Source organism: Hyalella azteca, unplaced genomic scaffold (assembly GCF_000764305.2).
Source record: "Hyalella azteca isolate HAZT.00-mixed unplaced genomic scaffold, Hazt_2.0.2 contig10517, whole genome shotgun sequence".
Lineage (NCBI taxonomy): Eukaryota > Metazoa > Arthropoda > Malacostraca > Amphipoda > Hyalellidae > Hyalella > Hyalella azteca.
Genome location: NW_025940552.1, coordinates 242,039 through 264,363, shown reverse-complemented (window position 1 = coordinate 264,363; position 22,325 = coordinate 242,039). Strand labels below are relative to the sequence as shown.

Sequence of the window (22,325 nt, the reverse complement as noted above, 5' to 3'; positions counted from 1 at the left end):
TCCAAACGACAGCCTTTCATATTTATACTTACCTAACTGCACCATTAGACAAATAAAAGAATGTGCATAAAAATGGAGTATACAGAAGTGCATAAAATGGATAAAAAGAGTGGCAGACATGAAAATTCATGATGCGAAGCAGGTCACATTCGTGACTGAACCGATTAAATATTACGTAGAAAGAGGGAAGGAAACTGGAGCGATGATAAAAATGAGAAAATATGGACATGACAAAATTTTGAAGCAGAGATAATCATAATTAATAAAGCACAGCAAGATAAAAAGGCAGATCAAAGAGAATAAAATGGAATTAGAAATGGATTAAAATTCACGACAAGAAAAGTTTGCACGAGCCTCACTGCGACGAGTATATTTTTGCACTTGTATCAAACGTTACCGAAATATGTCTTGTAACAGGAAAAAGATAAAAGCTACAAATCCTTATTGAAAGAACACACCGTGCATCAATATGATAAAAAAAATAATAAAAGATGGACCGAATGGTAAGAAAAAGTAGAGGGAACCGAGCAAATCTCTTCAAGTTGCTTCGAAATTTTTGGATGAACTCGTCACCATTCTTTGGATGTACGAGATATCTTGGGGCAAGAAGAAGCCACGCGAAAAGTCACATCAAAGGCTCGATTATTTTACTCGGTTCTCTCGGAGGAAAGAGAAATTCCCATCCATAGTGCAAAAGAATACGAAACTGTTGGACCGAGCCAACGAACTGCGACTGAATTTATACTGGTTGACGGCATGTTACGTACCACAACCACGTAACTCGTTCCTTGAGCGTACAAGAGGAATAACAAAAGAGGCTGTAGTATGAAATTCAAAGATTTTAGCTTGTTTCTAGGTACCACAACAGCTACAGGACCGCCAAACTTTGACCACGCAGTCATAGGTTCAAAAACCAACTCAGTTGACTCAACATATTTATTCCTAACTTGAGATTTGTCGTTAGGAGACGAACTGAATTTAGCCTTCTGAACTAAATCCCCAACGCATGAAATGAATGTGAAGAGCTATGTTGAATTTTTTTTTCAGATATATTGCAACACAACTGATGAAAATGAAATTAATTCCAATTCCTTTACGGAAGAGCCATCCTACGAAGTCGGAAAAAATATATTTTTAAAATCCGATGGCTACTGTTAACAGGTCACTTGATGCTCAGGACACTTAGTGGCCAACAAATTCCTGAACAAAGTGGAATCAAACCGAAAGTGTCGTCATCGACTTGAGAAAGTTCTCTTTCTAACTTTTTAAATTCCATCATAATGACCCACCACTCAGCAGGCACAGCTGGAGATCAACTGATACTTATTATTGTAATTGGTGTGTATAATTCGGCAATGGGTTTCCACTAGTTCGTTTACAGCCAGATTATCAATTACATGCATACGTTAATTGAAGCCAAAATGAGCACCCATCTAAATCAAACTCATATTCATCAATTATCTTGATTAGTTGACTTTTGGCATCGGTGAAGAGAATATGAAGAGCATTTACCTGTTTCCAACTTTAGCCATGCTTTCCAGGAGCAGGCGCTGCTGTTGCTGCTCACTGGACGACGAGTAGTTCGCGTAGATCTCCAGCGGGACGGTCTGGTGTCCGTTGGGGAGGAAAATCTGAAATAAAATAAAATTTTTCATCAATGCGTTGGTTTCCAATTGGAGAATGCATAATACTTTATTTTTTTTTTACATTTTGAGAGTGGATTTAACTGCTTCCCTTCAAAGTTCCACATTGTAAAAAAGCTGTCGCGTTTGATTTTTTTTTCGACTGCGATAGGGGAAGTTAATTTTTGTCATTTAAAATCATATTCCATAAGAATGAGCTAAAAATTGAGGATACACGTATATAATTTTCATTCACGTCCAAAATTGTCACAATTTTTTCTGTACTTCAAGACTTTATAACCTCAAATTCTGGAGTCTTCGGAAGCCAAGCCTAAGCCTCTAACACCGGCCGCCATTAAAAGAGGTCTCCATTATCCTCTTGAGGCAATTATAACCGCGTATTAAAAGTGCGGCAAAAGAGGCAAATACTCTGAGGCAGTAACTACAGGAAGAGTTAATTGCTGCTAGTGAACATGAGTGGTTTTTCAGTGTCTTTTTAGGAGCATCGCATTAGCAGCAGCCAAGACGCGAGCTGTAACGCTGCTAAAGAGGGGGACGCTTGACTGGATACCTTCATGTCTCTGATCGCTCAGTCGATTGTCATGCATGTGAAAACCTGTCATCGTCAAACCGATTCTGAACGATTGATTGGCAAATGAGGAAAGGTTTGTCGTTTGCGTCTATTTCGGGAATAGAGAAGTTTTTGTTTCAAATTTGGAAGGAATAAAAAAGTGTGATAAAGATTACTTGAAAGATGAATCAAATTGTAATTTTTACCTTACATTGTTATTAGGAATAGTTAACACAAATGCTAAATAAGACCGTTTAATAATAATCTAAATAAGACCGAATATACTATTTTACGTATTCTAGTTCAGTGCATTTATCAAGACAAGACCAACTGGATAGCCAGCATAGAATAAAACAATAAACTAATGATCAAAATAAAACGATAAGACATTATTCAGCATAAAGTCGTAAAATTGTAATTGAGTCAAATCAAAGGCGCTGTATATAGGACGTGAAAGAAACTCGTTTGGTAGCAGCGTGAGGCTGACGCGCGAGAGGCTCGTCGTTGTGAGCAAGTCGATCGAATTAGGGGCGGCAGATCGCAGATAAAGAACTTCTGCTCGCCGTGCAGCGGCTATGGGCTACCAGAATTGCAATTGGTAAGTTCGTGTTCAGAGTCGCGTTCGGTATTTTTGAGAAGAATAATGAGCATCGATGCATTGGAATATTTTCTAACTTTGTATATTTACACTTTCGAATAACAGCGTTTATTATTTTGCTGGTATTCATCTAATTTATGTCACGAAGACCAAGTGTAACCAAGTGTAAGCTGTTAGGCTATCGGAAAAAAAAAATATTAGGAAAACGAGCAGAAAGCTTCATCAGCAAGAGAAGCAAGGCTCTGCATTCAATTTGTTAGTTGTGAGAGATTGAACGTTCCTTGCATGTACGGAGAAGCAAATTAGTGAATTGTTTGCAGGCGGTGGATTAGACTAATCAATGTAGATTATTTTGAAGATATCGTAATATTTATTCAATTTTTTGTTTTCTAAGTATAACTGACATAATAATTCCTGTAATATTCGAGCAATAGAATGTGTAATAACGTCTGAGTGTTTCAGCCATGAAGGCCGTCAAATTTAGCAGGAAAGCGAGTCATTCAAGCTTAGGCTGCATTGCTCGTAAAGCGTCAAGAATGAACGTCGTCCTTTTTGAAATGATCACCCAAGTCCTTTCACACCTACGCCGCCTCAAAGAAGTGACAATTACAAAGAATCTCTCCCTGAAGAAGTGTCCGAAAAAAGCCCGTCCGAGCCAACTCATATGAGCGAACTGCAGACAAAGCGTCTAAAGAGAGAAGCAACTGCTGCTGCCACTGGAAGACTGCCGTCGCCAAGTGTCGCCTGGCAAAAACAAAATCCCTCGTCGACATTTCCTGCAGTTTTTCCCTCTCGAGATTTCTTGCACTCCATGCTATTTCCAGTTGAAGCGCTCTTGTCCCTCTCTCTTTCTCTTGGACGAAGCATCGCCGCCCTCTCACCCACTCCCTCACTCGTGTGACCGTCCGCCCTCCTACCCTCGGTCATACTCCCTATAACCACCAATTACACAACCTAGCTAACGCTCGCCTACTCAACAGTTATGACATAAAACTGCTCATCTCTCAGGCAATCGACGAATTATAATTTAATACAGAGCATGCGCTCACAAAGAATATAGGAAAATAATTGATCGAAAACGATGATAAGCAAATATCAATAAAATTAAACAAGGAAAGTTTTTCAGCTTCAGACTATTATTTCATGAAATTCAGGGCAAGTCATAGTTTTCTAGTGATCGCCCTGTATATTGTCAGTGCAACTAAGGTCGAGTTCTAATTTCCATGGAATATTCGAGTCAAAAATGTTCTGTTCAGTTTGAGTATCACTAATATTGGGACCAGGACTTTGATATGCACAAAGAATGTTATTTGGCGTTACATGGCATGGTGATCATTAATAATTTAAAAGTTACAAGGCTAATGACAAATAGCACCCAAATACAGCACCTTCGCGTGCACATAGTTCTTTCACGCACCACAACACTTTCATGCAGCACAACATCATCACAGCACGCACCACCATATCATAGCATACAGTACTCTCACACAGCACACAACACCACATTACAGGATGCATCACTCTGACACAGCATGCATCACTCTAACACAGCACGCAGTACCATATCACAGCATACAACACCATAACACAGCACACATCAAACTCACACAGTAAGCAGCACCCTAACACAGCACTCAGCACACAACACCATATCACAGCATGCATCACTCTCACATAGCATGCAGCACCCTTACACAGCACGCAGCACCCTCGGAGCTCTCATGCTGCGCGGCCTCTATGGCACGCTCGCCTCTCCAGTTCCAATGAAAAGCTCACGAGTGGCAGTGACAATGGCCAGCATCAGTCTCGTCTGGTAAGCTCCAGCAGTCCCCTCTGCTGACGCTACTTCAATTTCCTAGTGGTGGGTGAACGCTCGAGGGGAACTGCGATCGAGCACGGACCCAGGGTATGCCTGCTCATTCTCGGACAAAGAACTCCGAGCTGATCGGCAGCATGTGCAATTGTGCATGTTCGCTCGACCCTCATTTGATGACAACCTCATCATTAAATTTTGGTGAAAGTTCACAAGGATATAAATTTGGACTAAAAATAGACAACTTATCTTTACTCACCTTACAGTGCGAGTGAGTTTTTTAACGAAAACTGCTACGAAATTACAATTATTGTTGCCAAATCTTACGCAAGTAACTTTTTTGACGCAAATCCATAGCAAATAAAAACAAAAAAGATTTTTACTCGTCAAAAATGTACGAAACTACCACATCTATGATCGCCACTACAAGTAGCAAGCTGTACATCTCATTGAAGCTGCAGCAAAACATCTCAGTTGCGCCAGCAGCGCTCACAAGAACTCGGCAGGCGTGTTAATTAAGTCGCCATTTTCTCGACCGTGCCGGTCCTGATCAGGCGTTTCTTTCCGCAGAGTTCTAGCTCATCTTCTCCCCTCATTTCGCTGTCTTATGCCCCTTGAGCCAGCAGCATCAGAGGCAGCAGTAGCAACGACAGCATAAAACCTTCCTCTGCTCCCTCTCCAAAACCCCTCGTGTGAGAGCCATCGCAGCGCTACTCCAGAGCGTCGTCGTCGCCTACGTTCTTCTTCTCCTTGTGCCACCCTTGAGGCCTCTGCCTCCCGCCTGTGCCATCCCCTGGCCGCTTTTTGTGTGGCGAAACAAAGACAGCAAGACGCGTAGACTGGGACTGTGGGGCTGCAATATTGATCACGCTGATGCTTAATCACTCGCACTACACAGGAGTCCGCGACACCGCTGCTTCTAGACGCCACATGAACGCCGGAGAGCCACAGGGGTGGCTGGCTGCTCACGACTACTCCAGCCTTGTGATAGAACGCTCCTATCGTATGCGTAAGACGCTCTTTGCTTTGTACATTAAAACTCCGAAACAATTATAATATAAAATTGACATATTCATAAGTTCAACACATAAGTGTGTATTCAAAGCTCGCCTATAGGCTATATGACAGGAGTATATAGACGAGAGATGCCAAACAATATTTGATCTGAATCGAAAATCTTGCAGCGACTGTGCATCAAGTTATTTTGAGATAATTTTTTAAGAATGAACTACGCGTTTATGCCGCTGTGATGAGAATTGAATCAATCGACGCCTGTGACAGACCAAGTATGAACTAACTATGCTAAACATTACAAAACATTCAATATTCACAAAAAATATATATTTATTTGAAACAAGTGTTAAGTAAATAAAATTTAAAAATGTAAAATTAAATAAAAACGATAAATTAAACGGATAGAAATCTTCAAAAATTTATCACAATAGAAGATATACTAATCAAGAGCAGAAGACGAATCCAAATAAATATATTACCGAACTTGAAAATTTTGACAGCAGCATTTATTCCAAGTCAATGGGAACGAACAATCTAAGATGAATTGCAGTAACCAGATTTCGTGTATCTCGACGAGGCTAAGATTTTACTTGACTATGAGCCGAAGTTCCATCCAATAATTGCGACGGAGGTATTTGCAGTCAGTTAAGTAAGCTGTCGGCCGAAGTTTAGAGGAGCTGCAAATTGAATTGAGAGCAAAACGCCCAGCAGCACTTCAAAATCCGGCACGGCAAAAAAATAGTCAAGACAAAGAATTTTTGGTAGAACAAGAGAGTTAAATCTCTGATGAGATTCGTCCAAAGGAGACAAAGGCTCTAAAACTCCCATACTAAAAAAATGAGTTGATAACTCGTAGGCAAATGGAAACAAAGTTTCTACGAGGAGGAAGAGTGCGCTGAGCTCGAAGCAGCAAATAGGTGACTTATACATGAAAAAAATATACATAATATTAAATTTTTGAGCATCCTGCAAGAAATTTAGGCTCAAGTCTATATAAATCACAAACAACTGAGGGAAAGCCGCCCGCGTTCTAAAAAGCACACTTTTACGAAACGTCAAATAAAGTTTTAAATTTCATTCAAAAATGATCGGCATATAGACAACCAATTGAGAAATTGAAAAAATGCTGTGAAATATTTGTTCAACAGATCATATCCGACTAATAATATGTATAAATCTTTTTTTTTTTTATTCGGCGTCCTTTATTATAAGAGCGTTACTATGCGTGTGGAGATGCGTGATCTTTGCAACTACTTACCACTTTCAAGACGCAATATATTGTCACTGAGATTTTTTCTCTAATTTTAAGGTTCGTAGAAGCAATCATCCCTGGTCATGCGCAAGGTAAGAACTTTTTTTCGTTAATTTCCATTATTTTCAGTTACTGTCTTATTTCATCATAGGAATTGTTCTGATCCCAGAGACTTACCTCCCAACATAGACAGCCTCGTGTTCGCGTAAAGCGGATTTCCGAGCGAGCGAGCAAGGGGCGGATCGTAGATCGTCAAAACAGCAGATCCTGATGAGACGCACTCCTAAAAATTCATCACGAGATCAGCCGTGCAATGAGAAGCCAATCCTTTCATTCAGAACTTTGATTGCATTGCAGGGTTTTTGAAGCGGTCCTAAACAATGGGAAGTTTTCAGGGTGGGATAAGCTGACGTAAAAACTACTACCGTTTTAAATGTGAACCACTGCACAATTCAATTATCCAGTGCATTTCAAATTACGAGAGATCGAGCATGGAGGCTACTTTTGTGGGACGGTAAATACGATCGAGGTTGTTCACAAGGCAAAATTACGACGAGTATATCCAGTATAGCAATTGATTCTAATAAATTCTGTATTAGAAACAAGCTCAAACAGCTGCGAGTGACCAATTAAGTAACTCAAGATAAATCACCTTAAGTTTTCATAAATGCAAAAGACCGTAAAATGCAAAATAAATAAGACCATAAAATGCAAAATAATCTGTGCAGCAAGTGAGTAACGGAATCAAATTAAGAGCAAAATAATTACATTTTTTTAACCATTCTATCATCTGAATAACTCAGCGGTAAATATTCTAATAAAAACCTTACATTTAAAATGTATTGATGGATCGTCCAAGAAGAGTAGACGGCTTGCATGATTAAGTAAGCACGCTAGGCAAGTTACTCAACAACGCCCATTACGTAAGTTTATCTAGCAGAGCTCCTATGGTCTGCTACACGGATACCTAAAGCATGCCTGGCATTTCCTACAGAGTGACTCAGAGACCACGAGTGATGGCTGCACTTATTCGACTAAAATGCCTCTCCGCGTGAGATTGATTAGCTACTGGCAGTCCTTCCAGAGTCGAAGGATATTATAGGCATTGCATTCACGCGCATTTCACTCATAAACCTAATGAAAACGCTAATGTTTAATCCCACACAGAGTAAACGTAATCTAAATTTAGCAGCACTTCCACGATCTAAAGCGTTTTTTTTAATTAACAATACAATTACTAAATTTAAACCGTTTATTAGGAAAATTATCATGTGGTTTTGATCTATCATATTAGGATATAATATATCACCACGCACCGAAAGCATGTAATGAATATACCAAAAGAAAAATCAAACGAATTCATGTTTGTAATACACATAAAAGGTTATGTTATTCAATATTGCCTGCCGAGAACAATCCTTTAAGTGCTCTTGAAAAATTGGAGTTGCTCTACAAATTGGGACTACGAAAAATATTATTAAACTTAGAGTAGAAACGGTGAGCATTGCGTGCATGATCACTGCCAGGCTGGTCTGTTCATATGAATTGATGGTAGAAACACCATTCTGTGAACGGCAATATATACGATGTTAGTTTGGAAGAACCAACGTTAAGCCCTGATGAGAAGGCTATCTACATCGAAATTTCTATTATTTCCATTGATCAGTAATACTCTCATAAGAGTGAATTGTTGGGGCATTAACGTTTGTCGATATCCTTTCTAAAAGCGTACTTGGGGGACTCAGAAGTGAATGGATCACCGGACCCAACAGTACTCATTAGCGAATGAGTGCGCGATGCACAAGCTGTTTTACTACAATGGATTTGTACATCAGAAACCAACAAAACATAAAGATGACGAGTGTCATCACAATAAATACAAAGATAAGAAAAGCTATTGTTTGCTAGCAAATAAAATCGAAACAAAAGTCGTTCATTCTCGAAACGTTGAGCACATTAGATCGGGTATTATTTATTTTTCTAATATACACAATAAAGACTCTGTCAAAGTCCCATGTTGCCACAATTAAGATGATACCCTGTTGTGATGGATTTAAAGTTTGAAGCTTACGTATCTATATAAAAATTAGAAAACGGTTTCAAACTAAGAGTCCATTGGTAATAAATATTGTTTTACTGGAAAACTGTGACTATTTACTTGTGTATAAAACCATTACATAATGCAAAATGAAGTTCAATGAATAATTAATAGCCTGAGAAACCTACGTGAAGTGAGATGTGTCAGCAGTACCTCATAAATTATTTTAAGAATTATCACCGAGTTCACTGGACACAAAATATAAGCTCACAGCAACAAAATTGTCGTAAAAAATACGCATAATATGGCAGTGGATGCCGACAAAGACGCTTATTAAAATGATGAGTAAATATCAACGTACTAGGAGGACATAATATATACTAGGTAGACAATACCGACACGCTATATTTATTTACAAATGTGAGCGGTCGCTGCGAGGAAATTAAAAAAAAAAACAATTGCATATAGAGTGACTTGAAATACTGCAGAGAAGATGAATTTCTTCAGACGGTTGAAAAAAACGTGCAAACATCAGGCCTTGTAGCCTTGTTTCAAGTCATCTCCATCAGCATTGCATCGGTACAAATTAACACTTTGAAAAAAAATGAGTGGTGGTGTTGTTAGATTATAGCTTATGGACAGTTATGGTCATACTACAAGATGGCGCTGGAATGAGACGATCTAGTTTACATTGTCGCAACGAATCCTCAATTTTCAAACGCACCCCGACAGATGGGAGCCTCCAGCCTAAATTATAAGAACAATACGAGTTCTATAGATCGAAAATCTGTGGTAATTTTATAAAACAATATTGAAATTTTACTAGAATTGAGATAATAATTCGAAGCCGAAAGCGATTACTTTCGAAAATAAATAAGTCTGGAAGTTCAATTCAAGTTAGTAATCGAATCAGGAAGATATAACTCAATTACAAAAATGAAAACAAACATTCTGATGTAAGAAATGTTAGCAAACAATAAATTCGCGATTTATAAATTTATAACACTAAACAGGCACAACATGCAAAAAAAATACTTTTCATGCAAAGATAAAGCATATACTTTAAGTATAATGCGAGACACGTGAGCTGCGAAACACGAAACTCGATGACAAACTATTCAAGCTTTCATTCCTCGCGCCGAAAAAAAATCAAATTGCATGCAAAAACAGGGATCGATCAAGAGCATAAAAAGTTAGGCCCAGCATATTATCCGAATCGGAGGATTTTTTAGCTTCGTCATTTTTTTGACGGAATTGGTAGTCACACGCGGCGCACGCACAGCTGCGTATTTATCTATATACGCAGCTGCGTATTTATCTATATACGCAGCTGCGTATTTATCTATATACAGCAGCGTTATGCCCGTAAAAAGCTGCTTCCATTGGAGGCCTACGAGGGGACGTCATTCATACGAGCTGCGCCTGCGTACGCGTGCCCTGCTGCCCGTAATTATATAATCTCAACAAAGAAATACACTTTGAAATCACCGGTGCTTCAGATACAATTATTATTAGTATACTGAAAATATCTACAAATGATAACTTACATCGTAGAATGAAAGTTATTTGATACTTACAACAAAATAACAACAGATGATTTAGTATTAATTAATTTAATACAATTAATTTGTTTCCATTCAAGAGAGAAATGAGAGGTGAAAAGTTAACCTACGAACTTGAACATAATAAACCGCCGAAGCAACGAAATAGCAGAGCCTACTAAAGATTACGATCTGATATGCAACTTATAACAACGATACAAAAGAATGTAGAGACCGATACTGCTGCAATCTAACGATCGTTTATGGTAAGAAACCTCAAGTGGTTAGGCCCTTGAGAAAATTCATGTTCAGTACCAGCAAAAAAATGCACTAAAATTAGAACAAAAGAAAAATATATTGGCAAATATTCTCAAGGGAACTCAGTGGAATAAACTGTTGCTTATTCAAAAATGCGTGAAGATTGTGAAGCAATTTTCGTTCGTAATAAAAAACTGTAACTCAGTACTCACTGCAGTGAGTGGCAGAGAGCGCATTTTCTCGTCGACGAAAACGTGAAGTTACGGACGGACAGACAGACAGACGGACGGACATGGCGAGCACAATAGCGCCTTTTTTCCATAAATGAGAAAATGCGCTAAAAAATTCAAACAAATGACCATCGGTTACCAATTCGACTTGTTTCGAATCAAGTAGGCTGAGGTTAAGCAGGTATAAAATCAAGAAAGCTGCGGTCCTCGATCGTGAATAGGCGTATACGGAATTTCAAACTAAGTCCGGCGTAGCCGACTTCAATTGTGCTTGGTTTTAATTCAATTTTGTATGAGTGCGATGGAGTGTGTGGGTGGGACCAAGGCTACCTGTACACGATCGACCACTAAAGCTCTTTCCGGTACTTCAGGTATACGCTCGTCATGATGAATTGGGCTTCGGCACACAACCTTCTTCTTTCCCGACCAAAAATTAATTGCACACAATCCCGCTCCTTGATCCTTCTACTCCATGATCCAAGTCCTTCGATGCTCAGCTTAATACATGAACATTAATAAGACTTGCCCGATAGATGTGTACTGTTTCTTCCATCAGATGCGAAACGATTGAGCGTCTGATCGCGGTACGAAACACGTATACCAGAAGATGAACAAGATTCCCGCTTACATTCTCTTATCGAATGACAATAATTATTTGAATTACATAATGCCTTTTCAATGCAAAAAAACACGCTTCGTAGAAGTGCTTTCATCTTTTGGAAAAGTATGTGCATGCATGTCGTTAAAAATTGTTTAATGAAAATAAATCTAGAGTTCGTACACAACTGACAAAAGTCATGTAAGCTATACAGCTCCATTCAAACCACTTTTTCAAAACGGATTCCAAAAGAATGTAAGAATAAACGTAAATTTGTAATTATTAGGACCACCTGATTGCTAGAAACGCACTTCTAGAATTTTCCTAGAGTAATTTATTGTTCTTGTATTCTGCGCTATTTGGAGTTACGATGAACTGGACTCCGAAATGTTCTCTATGAAAATGTGATTAGTTTTGATATTTTCTTCTCTTTAAAATTTTTAGGTCAAACATAATCTTTTATTTATAAAGACTGGCATCTTAGTCAGGAAAAAGTGGCTTTGTCATGGTAACAGGAGAAGAATTCGAAATATAACAATTACAACTCTTACTTAAACAAATATTTATTCGAAATATAATATGTGAGCTGCTCTCGAGAATGCAAGACCTAATAAAGAAATATACGGCAAGCCAAGAAGTAAAGTAATAGGCAAGCCGTCGTCTGCCAAGGCCAGTAATGACTTTCCAAAAGCTGACGTTAGGCTGGCTTCCTCCTAAGCCTATGGACTACAAAAAATGGCCCACTTTTGAATGAGAAGCACATTTTGTTGCGCAGGAGGCACAACTGCCGCCCTAATCCCCTCTTTCCGCACCAGCGTAGCTTTTTCTTTTGTTGTTTATCCTGGTCGTTGTCTTCTGCTAGCAATTACTGAAGAGATCGCGTCTTCCGCCGGTAGGCTTAGGCTCGTCACGCTTAAGAATTGGTGCAACGGACGGACATGCGCAGTCACAGCGTCACCTTTTTCACCATCAGCGCTCTCGCATTCGCTCAAAAACTGCAAAGCTTATTACGTTTTTGCTCCCAGATCAAGATTTCAATCGCGCTTTGCACAACTCTCTCGCGGGTTACGTTGTACCCGTTATTCCTGTTGTATGCGATCGTATAACTAGCAGGATGGCAATTTCGTGTTCGTCGCTTTGCACAAAAAAACTCAGTTCGGTTAGGAACAATTATTGACGGGGCTGCAGGAACAGCTAATTCATTGCCCAGGCTCGATAATTTTTTATCAGCAAGATGGATAGACTGAGTGTCAGCCTAGGCGGCAGGAGTGCAATTATCATTAAACGTATGAGCTTCTGTTCCCTCAGCAGGCCTAGCAAAACAAAAAGCCAGCCGCTTTTCTTTGGTAAATAATCATAATCATATCAGGAAGCCGATAAGACCACTCTTAAAAAATACGAATAGCTTTAGCACAGCGTTTAAATTTACCGCAAGCGAGACGGAAACAAATGATCGGGTGCTTCAAAGTTTCCTAGTAGAATAAAGCGCAATTGCCCAAATACGTAAACATATATGCTAATATACTAGGACATCAATTTATTTCAATTATAATCAACAAAATGCATACAAACTTAAAACTCACATAGGAACAACAATATCTATCCGAAAAACGGTATCAAAACTATAAAACTCCGACGACCATTTAATGCGAGTGATTTAGTTCGTCTATGCAAGCCAAATTGAAGAAATGGAAAAATGAAACAATTAAATGGGTAAGCAAAACATGAAGTTCAAATTGGCGAAAGGTGGTCGTCTTCATTTGAACCGCTTCCAATTATGCGTTGATGTTGAAAAACTGAATAAATCAAATAACTAGGATAACAATTCGTACAAGACGCAGAAAAGAGAAAATAATTGTTTTATGACATTTATTAATCATTATTTTGCAAGCGTAATCTAAAACGGATATGATCGAGCCTTTTCGAAATGAAGGATACTATACAATTGTGAATTCCAATTACGACCATGAATTTTACTAAAAATTTAACTAAAATTTTGTCTTCCGGATCCCAATAATCAATCTTGAGTGTTCATTCTTGAGGGTTTGATTCTCGAGAGAGAATCAAATTCAAATTCTGACCTCTATCAATCTAGATTTGAGCTCTATTTCTGCCTCCATAGAGCAGACATCTACTATGAGCCCAAGCTTCGTACGGCCAGAGATGCTCGCGTAATCCTAATGCTAAAAACTGCGGAGGGAGTCTAGGACTCGCCTCGCCGGGGCCCACGTTCTCGATCATGCAGGACCAAGCGAGGGGCGAAGCGGCACACAATGTGAAAAGAGACTAAGACTGGCAGTCGTGTCGACGCTACATCACTGCAGATCACTCCGCATCTTGTCACAAACTCATGGTCATGGGAAAACACGCGGACTAATGAATAACGCTAGATATACTTTTACTCAAGCCATGAGGTAGAAAAATAAGGGATTGATTTAAAAATGGGATTGCAAATAGAGGATCTACTTAAAAAGTGTAAGTTGAATTAGGAGACTTTACTTAAAATATTAGGTTTAACAGGCAAATTAATTCCAGATCTAAATTCGAAATCTTGTCTTCATCTTCCGTCAATATATTTAGTGCGATGCAAAGGTCCCTTCTATCGCTTGAACATTTACTATTTAGGCATCGTTCGTACAAAATTAACGAAACACTCGTAGTCTTTACTGGTTATAGTGAGTAATTTCTCAGTTTTGATCACAAATTATCATCAACAATCCACTAATTACACTAATAATATTTAAATACACGTTAATTTACAGGAAATACAAGCGGGAAATGTTAGAAATAAATAGGAGTCATAATGGGCTTGTAATGCGAGTGCGGTCTTATAATAGCGAGTAGAGGTAGTAGAGCAGCTGTTATAAGTGTACTGTAGAGGAGGCTTTAGAAGCCGGTACGTGAGTGCAGTGCCGCAAGGCATTGTTAAGTGTAGTACTGGGGCTGAACAATGGTCTCCTTTCAGGACTATGGGGTAAACTAGCGTCAGGGCTACAGCAGCGCTGGCCGTGAGGTCTATAGATGAATCAAGAGCAGGCAGGCTCGGTTTGCAGTTGGCTTGCTACTGCACCACATCACTCGCAAGATGGGAGAACGCGCGCTAGGACTTCATGTAAACTGTTGAAAATAAATCAAATAAGTTTGTCGTAAATCAGCCATCATTTGAGTTGGTTATTCTATAAAGCTTCCGGTAAATGAAAATAAGGTAGTCAAGTACAAAGAATATCGATAGCGATTATAGCGTTTTTTCACTTATGACAGGACAAATAAAATAAAAAAAGGCGCAAAAATCAGGGAAGTGCGCTTCTCAATCGAAATTTTTTTCTTTTTAAGCATCTTGGGATGCGGATCTAAGACCACCAAGAGAAGCGATGGGACATCCTGTTGTGCAAGCAAATATAGCGTTCTGCACGACACTCTTTACTCGATATAACTGAACAGACGTGCACCAACAGAACGTCTTTTGATACATGGCTGCTAACTGATACGTTTAATTAAGGTACGGCATTTCCTACACGTTCACTCATGGCTAATTAATGCAAGGCTCAACGACCATCATGAGCAGATCAACAATTCTTCAGCATAATTTGATGAGGTAGAATATGATCAACAAATTATTATTAATGAACTAAATTATTACTCCCGCAGTGAATGCGGGAGTGGAATTAAATTCTGGAGCGCATGTTCACCGACCCCTTATGAATGAAGCTTGTTAAATGGTACACACTTTTCATTAATCGTTTATACATCATATTCAAAATATTTCTTCTCATACCATAGTTTGTGCGGGCTGTGAGATTTTTTTTAAAGTCAGAATAGTGAATTACGGCTAATATTTTTACTATACGTAAGATTTAGGAGGTATTAGTGGTGGTCACGACGTGAAAAGCTTGCATAACCAAAGAATATTGCGAGATCATTGGCACAGAAGAAATATCGTTGTCGCAGCACCATTATTGCCTCGTTGCTGCAGAAATTTAATGCTTTGAGCATGGCGTGATTCGTGAAAGTTACACACATTGAACTTAAAATGACTCACAGGCCAGGAAAGAGTCTTAAGTAACTTTCCGTACGGCAGGCTGTTATTTTTGCATTATCGACAGTTCACATGAAGTCCACGTAGAGAATACGTGAGCAGGGTTCTAAATTTTTACGAGAGTGAGAGCGCTAGTTCGCGCGAGTAGTACGTGTGCACAGTTTAATATAATGTAGTACCCGAGGCACGTGTGACCTAGTCGTCCAAACTTAGAAGTAATTGAACCTCAATGATTTGCTGAATTTGATAGAGAAATCGATTGGGAGAGAAATTTCTATTGAAATTGCGCTACATAGTTGCGGTCGAACAGCTGTTGCTTATGTAACGATAAATGCGTGTGGCAATAGAATAATGCTGAAATTACTGCGAGTGAATATACATTTTCCAAGCGTCAATCACCTTTGACTCTTAAAGGTGTGTGCAAACAAGAATTTTTTTACCGGAAAATTTTCTAAATTTGAAGACAATCCAGTGATGGTGATTGTCAATAATTGCGATCCAAAATTCGAAAAATTCTAAATTTAGCCTAATCATATTTATACCTGATAAATCCGATCACCTAGTAGAAAAAGGTACAATACGTGAGTCACGACCGGTTTACAGGAATGAGAGATGCCGAAATTTCATGAAATGAAAAAGGACTTGAAAGTCATATAAATATGTTACCCTAGTTACCTCATTTACGTGCACTCGATAATTTCCTCGTTTTAAGCATTAACGAAAATCAATTAGGCGACAGTCGCCATGCATGGTACTATTAACCTGTTCCAAAAAACATTCAACATAATACATTTTTGCACAGAACAAGTCACTAGGCTGCACTAGCTTAGAGGGTCGCCTGATTTTAGGAGGCGTCGCTCGTATAACCAGCATATTTTTTGCGTGCAAGTGTAGCGTGGTGAGGGTTGCGCCTGCACGAGCTGATAGCGCTGCCGTGGTCGCCTGCTGAGGGAAGACCTCTTCTTTCACTCACTTCATTTGCCCTCAAGCTCGCGAAAAAATTCACTACATGACTCGACCATTGTATGACCTGATGAGCGTGCATTGAAGAAAGGTGTATTGGTTTAACTGTTGCACCATGTATTTTGCACGTTTTTTCAAATTAACTAATAAGAATCTATGTTTGATTGAACAAACTAAAAAACAAGTGTTGACAAAAAAAAAACACTGTGAAAAAATGCACAAACCTAGGCAGCTTGGGTCTCATGAGTAACAGGCTACTTAGTGCAGGAAGTATATTTCAAATACAATACACAAAAAGAAACGCAAATTCAACAAGATACATGAAAATAATATACTGGTCGGAAGAATACATTTTCCGGTAACTTTGGATATCATTTTTTTTTCACTCGTTATAGAGGCTGAAAATTCAGACAAAACAAGAAATACGTTTTCGTGATTAATTGTCTCAGACAGAGCATGGGAATCCAATAACCATTAAAACATTTGCATATATTACTTTTCAAAGACTCATAGCAGATAGGGACACACGAATTGATCACGCATTATATAACAGAAGCTTCACAGTTGCGACCACGTCTTTTTTCTAATCCTGAGGTTGGTTGGCTATTCTTTCCCAGCCTGACGGTTTTTTATGGTCGATACGCGTTTTTTAGGGAGAAGACCCGGGAGCAGGACGTCTAGCGATGAGTTGAATGGCGTGTCCTTTTTCAGAGGTTCTCAGCGCCTACGATTACCGTCATTAGTTTTAGAACCTCAGCAGCCGACGACGTTCTCCTCTCATCACCGACACATACGAGAAAGAACTCGAGGTAGTTGGTGAGTTTTACGGTACAGTCAAGTATACTCAAATAAGCAGTCGATTTTAGCTGAAAAAAAAAAATGATATTCGCGAGACAATATTTTCAATACATCAGTGAAGGAATCATAGGAAATTAATTCGCTCGATTTCTCATTCGCGAACGTATCAATCATAAGCATACGTGTGAGCATCATATTCTGCTTGGATAGTACATAATTACTAATAAGATAAACCCAACTGCAATTGCAAGCCCATTGCGCGCGCGTAGCAGGGAGGGCAACTCGATGGAAACTCGAGAGCATGACACTGTGAATTGTACTGCACAGCGGAATATCCCTAGAACTAAATTTCTAATAGAGCATTTTCTAGTTCTTTGCACATTAACATTACTGAATGCTGTGTTTCTAGTCAAAGCTGATCCGAAATTATACGTACAAGAGGAACTTCAACATAAATCGAGATAACGATTTAGGAAGCTTTGTACTTGTGCTCCGGTGACGCCTGGCTCTATGATTCTCTGCAATGAAGGAATAATGGCTTGCCCCTCTGAGTGCCGCTGCTGTGACCATTGCCTGCCTCACTCTCCCTGTTCCGATTCACGATATAGAATGCATCACACGCGGCCCTACTCTGGCCACCGTTAGGCCGTCTCAGATTCGCTGCAAGGTTTCTTGTAGGGTCTCCAGACGCGATCGACCATCAGTCTCGCTCCCGTAGCCGTCGTTCATTAACGATCGTGATCTCGCGTATCTTTAACCCTCGCCGCCTCATCAATCAGCATCTTCCTCGTCGTCATAATCAGGACCCGCCTCCTCAAAATCGCTTCAGAAATGAAGTCGTCTCGAAAAGTCTTAAGTCCACGTCATAAAAATTTCTTGATTGCTTTATTTTGGATGTGAAATTTAGAAAAATATACGACAGCCGGCAAATAACGGGATTGTGGTCAAAAATTAACCTTCCAGGACTGTGAAATTTCAGATGCACAAATAGAGAGATCAATAACAAAAAAGCGATAACCTGAAACCTTGAAAATTAATGCAATAACTTATTTTTTCATATTATTTCTATACTGACTCGTTGCACGATGCATGGAATTGCATATAAGGGGTCTGGACGACAGCAAGTGAAAATTCAATCTTGGCTACACGAGTCCACCTCGCGATAAAATTCCCGGAGAATCAACCTTCAGTTTCCGCATTGCTGTGCTCTCTTTTTCTCGCTTTTCAATCTGTTACTTTCAATTTCAGCGCCATCACCGCAGGGCTGAAGCTTTCTCTCGGGCAGCCCCGGCAACTCATCGGGATCACACGTACGCGATGTTCCCGGTATCGGTACATTGGAAGAAGTTGACAACTATAATATTTCAATGTTAGATGACAATGATTATAAAGTGTATGCAGCGCACAATATTCACCTAATTCACCACCTGCCCTGAAGTTTTATGTGGATACAATTAGAACATATTTAGCACATATTTTTAATATTGCGTCACGAAAATATTCCAAAGTGTACTTATATAGTCGGACTGCATTCGAATTGTTCAACAGAATATACTAATCTTTACGATGTCTCTGACGAAACAAACTCATTGATCAACTACTGAAGTACAACTGAGTCAAAGACAATATCATCTTTCATAACGAAGAGAATATCATCGTTATAACAAAGACAAGATCATCGTTCATCACAGAGGCAATATCATCGTTCATCACAAAGGCAATATCATTGATCATCACAAAGGCAATATCATCGTTCATCACAAAATAATATCATCGTTCATCACAAAGTTAATATCATCGTTCATCACAAAAGAATAACATCGTTATCACAAAGAGAATAACATCGTTATCACAAAGAAAATATCATCGTTCATCACAAAGACAATATCATCGTTCATCACGAAAGAATAACATCGTTATCACAAAGAGGATATCATCGTTCATTACAAAGACAATATCATCGTTCCTGAATGCGTCTCCGACGTAGGTTGTATTAACGCAATCACGCGCGATTGCACTCTCAAATTAGTTCTCTTACACCGCGGATGTGACATTTAATCCTTATCATTCTGGTGATAAATAACCAAGCACTAGAACAAACGATCGAGAAAATATCGAACTTTGATGTCGCCTAGCCCGTACTTCCGCCGATGTGTAATTATAAAGGGGGAAACCAGTTGGCCTGGCTACGGGTAGGCGGCTATGTACGGTGGGCCTACACTTATGTAGGCCTTCTAGGTATCCGGCGACACTGTCGTCCGACCGACGAACAATCTATCGCCGGTGGTTCTCATTTTTTGCGGCTACAGTCACCATCCATCTTATCCGTACATTTTTATAGTATAATGACCCACTTCTGGTGGGTGCGATACAAGCCAGAGAAAAATGTAACGTGATGCATGGCCGAACATTGTTTTATGGAAATGCCTATAAGGGACTCTACAGAGAACTGAGCGCACAGAACTCATTTAGTATTGACAGAAAATTGAGAGGCCTCGATATAGAATCGCGCGCTGGAGTAGTTCGAATTAATGACGTTGAATAGAAAATAAAATGCCAACTAAAGCTTGACAATTTATAAGCGAATGTGTTTCTGCGGGACACTTTTTTCATTCACTTTTTTCACTGAACAATGAAGAATGGACCAGAGGCCTTACACCGGAAAGGTGTTTTATTGAATTTGCGCGACGAGGGAGACGGAACCTCGCTCCAGTTCCGTTTGTTAAGCTTAAGATCTGTTCACGAGCGCGGTTATTCTGTCTCTAAATGACAAGGGCAAGGGCTTCGAGCAAGCATGACGGCTCCTACAACATGATTCACGCTAAATGTGCCTGCACAATGCACCCTCTCGATGATGGTGTTCACGTTTACACAAGTCGTGTACGTTCTCTTGAACAAGACGTGACAGGCATGGCAAGCTTGCTTGTAAACCCAAAGTATACCATACTTCATTGTTCATGGAGAGGCAAATAAGTGAATAGAAATATCATGAGCTCTCTGCTCTGGCCTCATGAGGATTTATTTGCTCACGAGGCTGCACCATAATCAGCAAGAGCATAATTTGATCACAATAATTCAATAGGAACATGATTCGAAAAAAGAATTATTACATGAAAAGTTTACAGTACATGAAAAGTTTAGTACATGAAAAGTTTACATAGCATACAAGTCAAAGATAATAAAAGGTTAATGTTGGACCAAATTAAGCGTTCTCTCTGTTCAATGTTATGTTCGTTGTGTTCTTGGATTATTTTTGAATTTAGAAGCTGCAAATAATAACAATTATTTAGTTATCCTGGTTTATTTTAAATTCATCATTACGAGTACCCATTTGGAACCAATTCTAGACTGTTAGTGACATCCGGGTTCTCTCTGTCCCAAAACTCCCACCAGTAAATTTTCGCTCCTTTTCAAACGCCAAGGAAAACCCGAGAATTTGTTTGCAATGGGATCGCTAGTAAGACCTTGAGCGTGAAGCTAGCGCATGGAAGCACGATGAACAGTAATGCAGGAGGCGACTCATGCAAGATAGGAAATTACAGGCGAGAAGCAGAGAGAAGCTCCCTAGACAGGCCTCATTCGAGGACTTATATCCTTCAGGTGCCTCAGTTCGTCCCGTCTCATGCGATTGTAAGACAGCAACGAACACGCTGCTCAGCCCGGTAACATGAGCACCGTAGTCGCTATTTGCCGCCCTCACGGAACAACGATATTATGAGACTCTTTCTGTTCGACGTCATCAGAGCTTCTGTTAAATACAATTTGAACCTTGCGCTTTGTGAATACACGCCACAAGAATAAATTTTAATATTTTGTAAAATAATTACATTGTTTTCAACATACAACCTGTTGCAAAGCTGTAGGTCAAGTGTAATGCCTCGTTAAAATTAAATTAGAATTTCTTAGGAGAATCGAAATCTTAGTTGTTGACTTACATAGAATCAATAATGTAAAATAACAGCATGTGCTTTTATAAGATGGAAAATTTTCAATAGGAATAGAAGTAGTAAAGATCTCACATTTTTAAACAATTAAATATATAACTATATTTGAACGAACCAGATGAATGAACGATAGGGTTAAGAGGTATATATGAGGTTGGAAAGTTCATTATTAGAATGACAAAAGTAATTATAACCCTACTGCTATCCCACATAATTATCGGTAAATTGATGTCATTGCATCGAGCAAAGGAAGTTCAAGAAACGCGTTGAGGCAGAGGGAGTTTATCGCTTGCATGCAAGCGATGAACATACGTATACGTCGGTGAGACCTTGATGTACTTGCAGCACGGAGGGACAAACTTAATTTGACGCGCCTCTTGGTAGGTAATCATCATGCGAAGCAGCCAGTCACAATTGCACAACGGATCCAAAACCGGGACATTGGATTGCACTCGCAAGACGAATTGCGATGAAATATAGGCCCAAAGCCCAACATTCTGTGACGTAGCAGACCAGATCCTCATTTGTGTGCTACCTTTCATTGGCGATGCTTCCTCTACAATCGAAGCTCGCACTTGAATGCGGCCGAGGTACCCACATGATCACTGCTCGTCTGCGCTTTGCTCTAATGTCCAGCCATTTGGTTCATCGAGCTGCTCTAATTGAAGCCTACGCGGAGGACAACTTCCTCCTTGCGTAGCTTTCAAAAGCCCTTCAAGCGGGTCTACAGAACACGGCTTGCCAGGCGAGACGTGCCTTCCTACAAGCACATGTTCTTTCTTCATGTGGCGATTAAAACGTAATAATATAAACCCTGCAGGAAAGTACGTGCATCCAAACGTAGGAACTTGTAAACCTACTGCAGGGATTGAAGGCGATGATTCGACAATACAGGAGGCTTTGGAAATTAGAATCGTAGATAAAGAGGTCCTGCTTTATTTATTTTTATCACATGTTATTCTCAGATTGAGTGCATACATTATTTTAAATTTATCGTAAATCATGTGAATCAAGTAACTATGTAAGATAACCCTACCAAATATGGTTTG

The 22,325-nt window shown here is 39.4% G+C and overlaps 1 protein-coding gene across 1 annotated transcript in view; it reads right to left on the bottom strand.

The window, feature by feature from the left end:
• LOC108671367 (high mobility group protein 20A) overlaps positions 1 to 22,325 on the bottom strand; it is a 68,182-nt gene that overhangs the window by 3,973 nt on the left and 41,884 nt on the right. The window contains exon 5 of the mRNA XM_018158898.2: positions 1,513 to 1,631. Within this exon, the coding sequence (XP_018014387.1) occupies positions 1,513 to 1,532 (20 nt within the window). The 5' untranslated portion in view covers positions 1,533 to 1,631. The remainder of the gene's footprint in view (positions 1 to 1,512; positions 1,632 to 22,325) is intronic.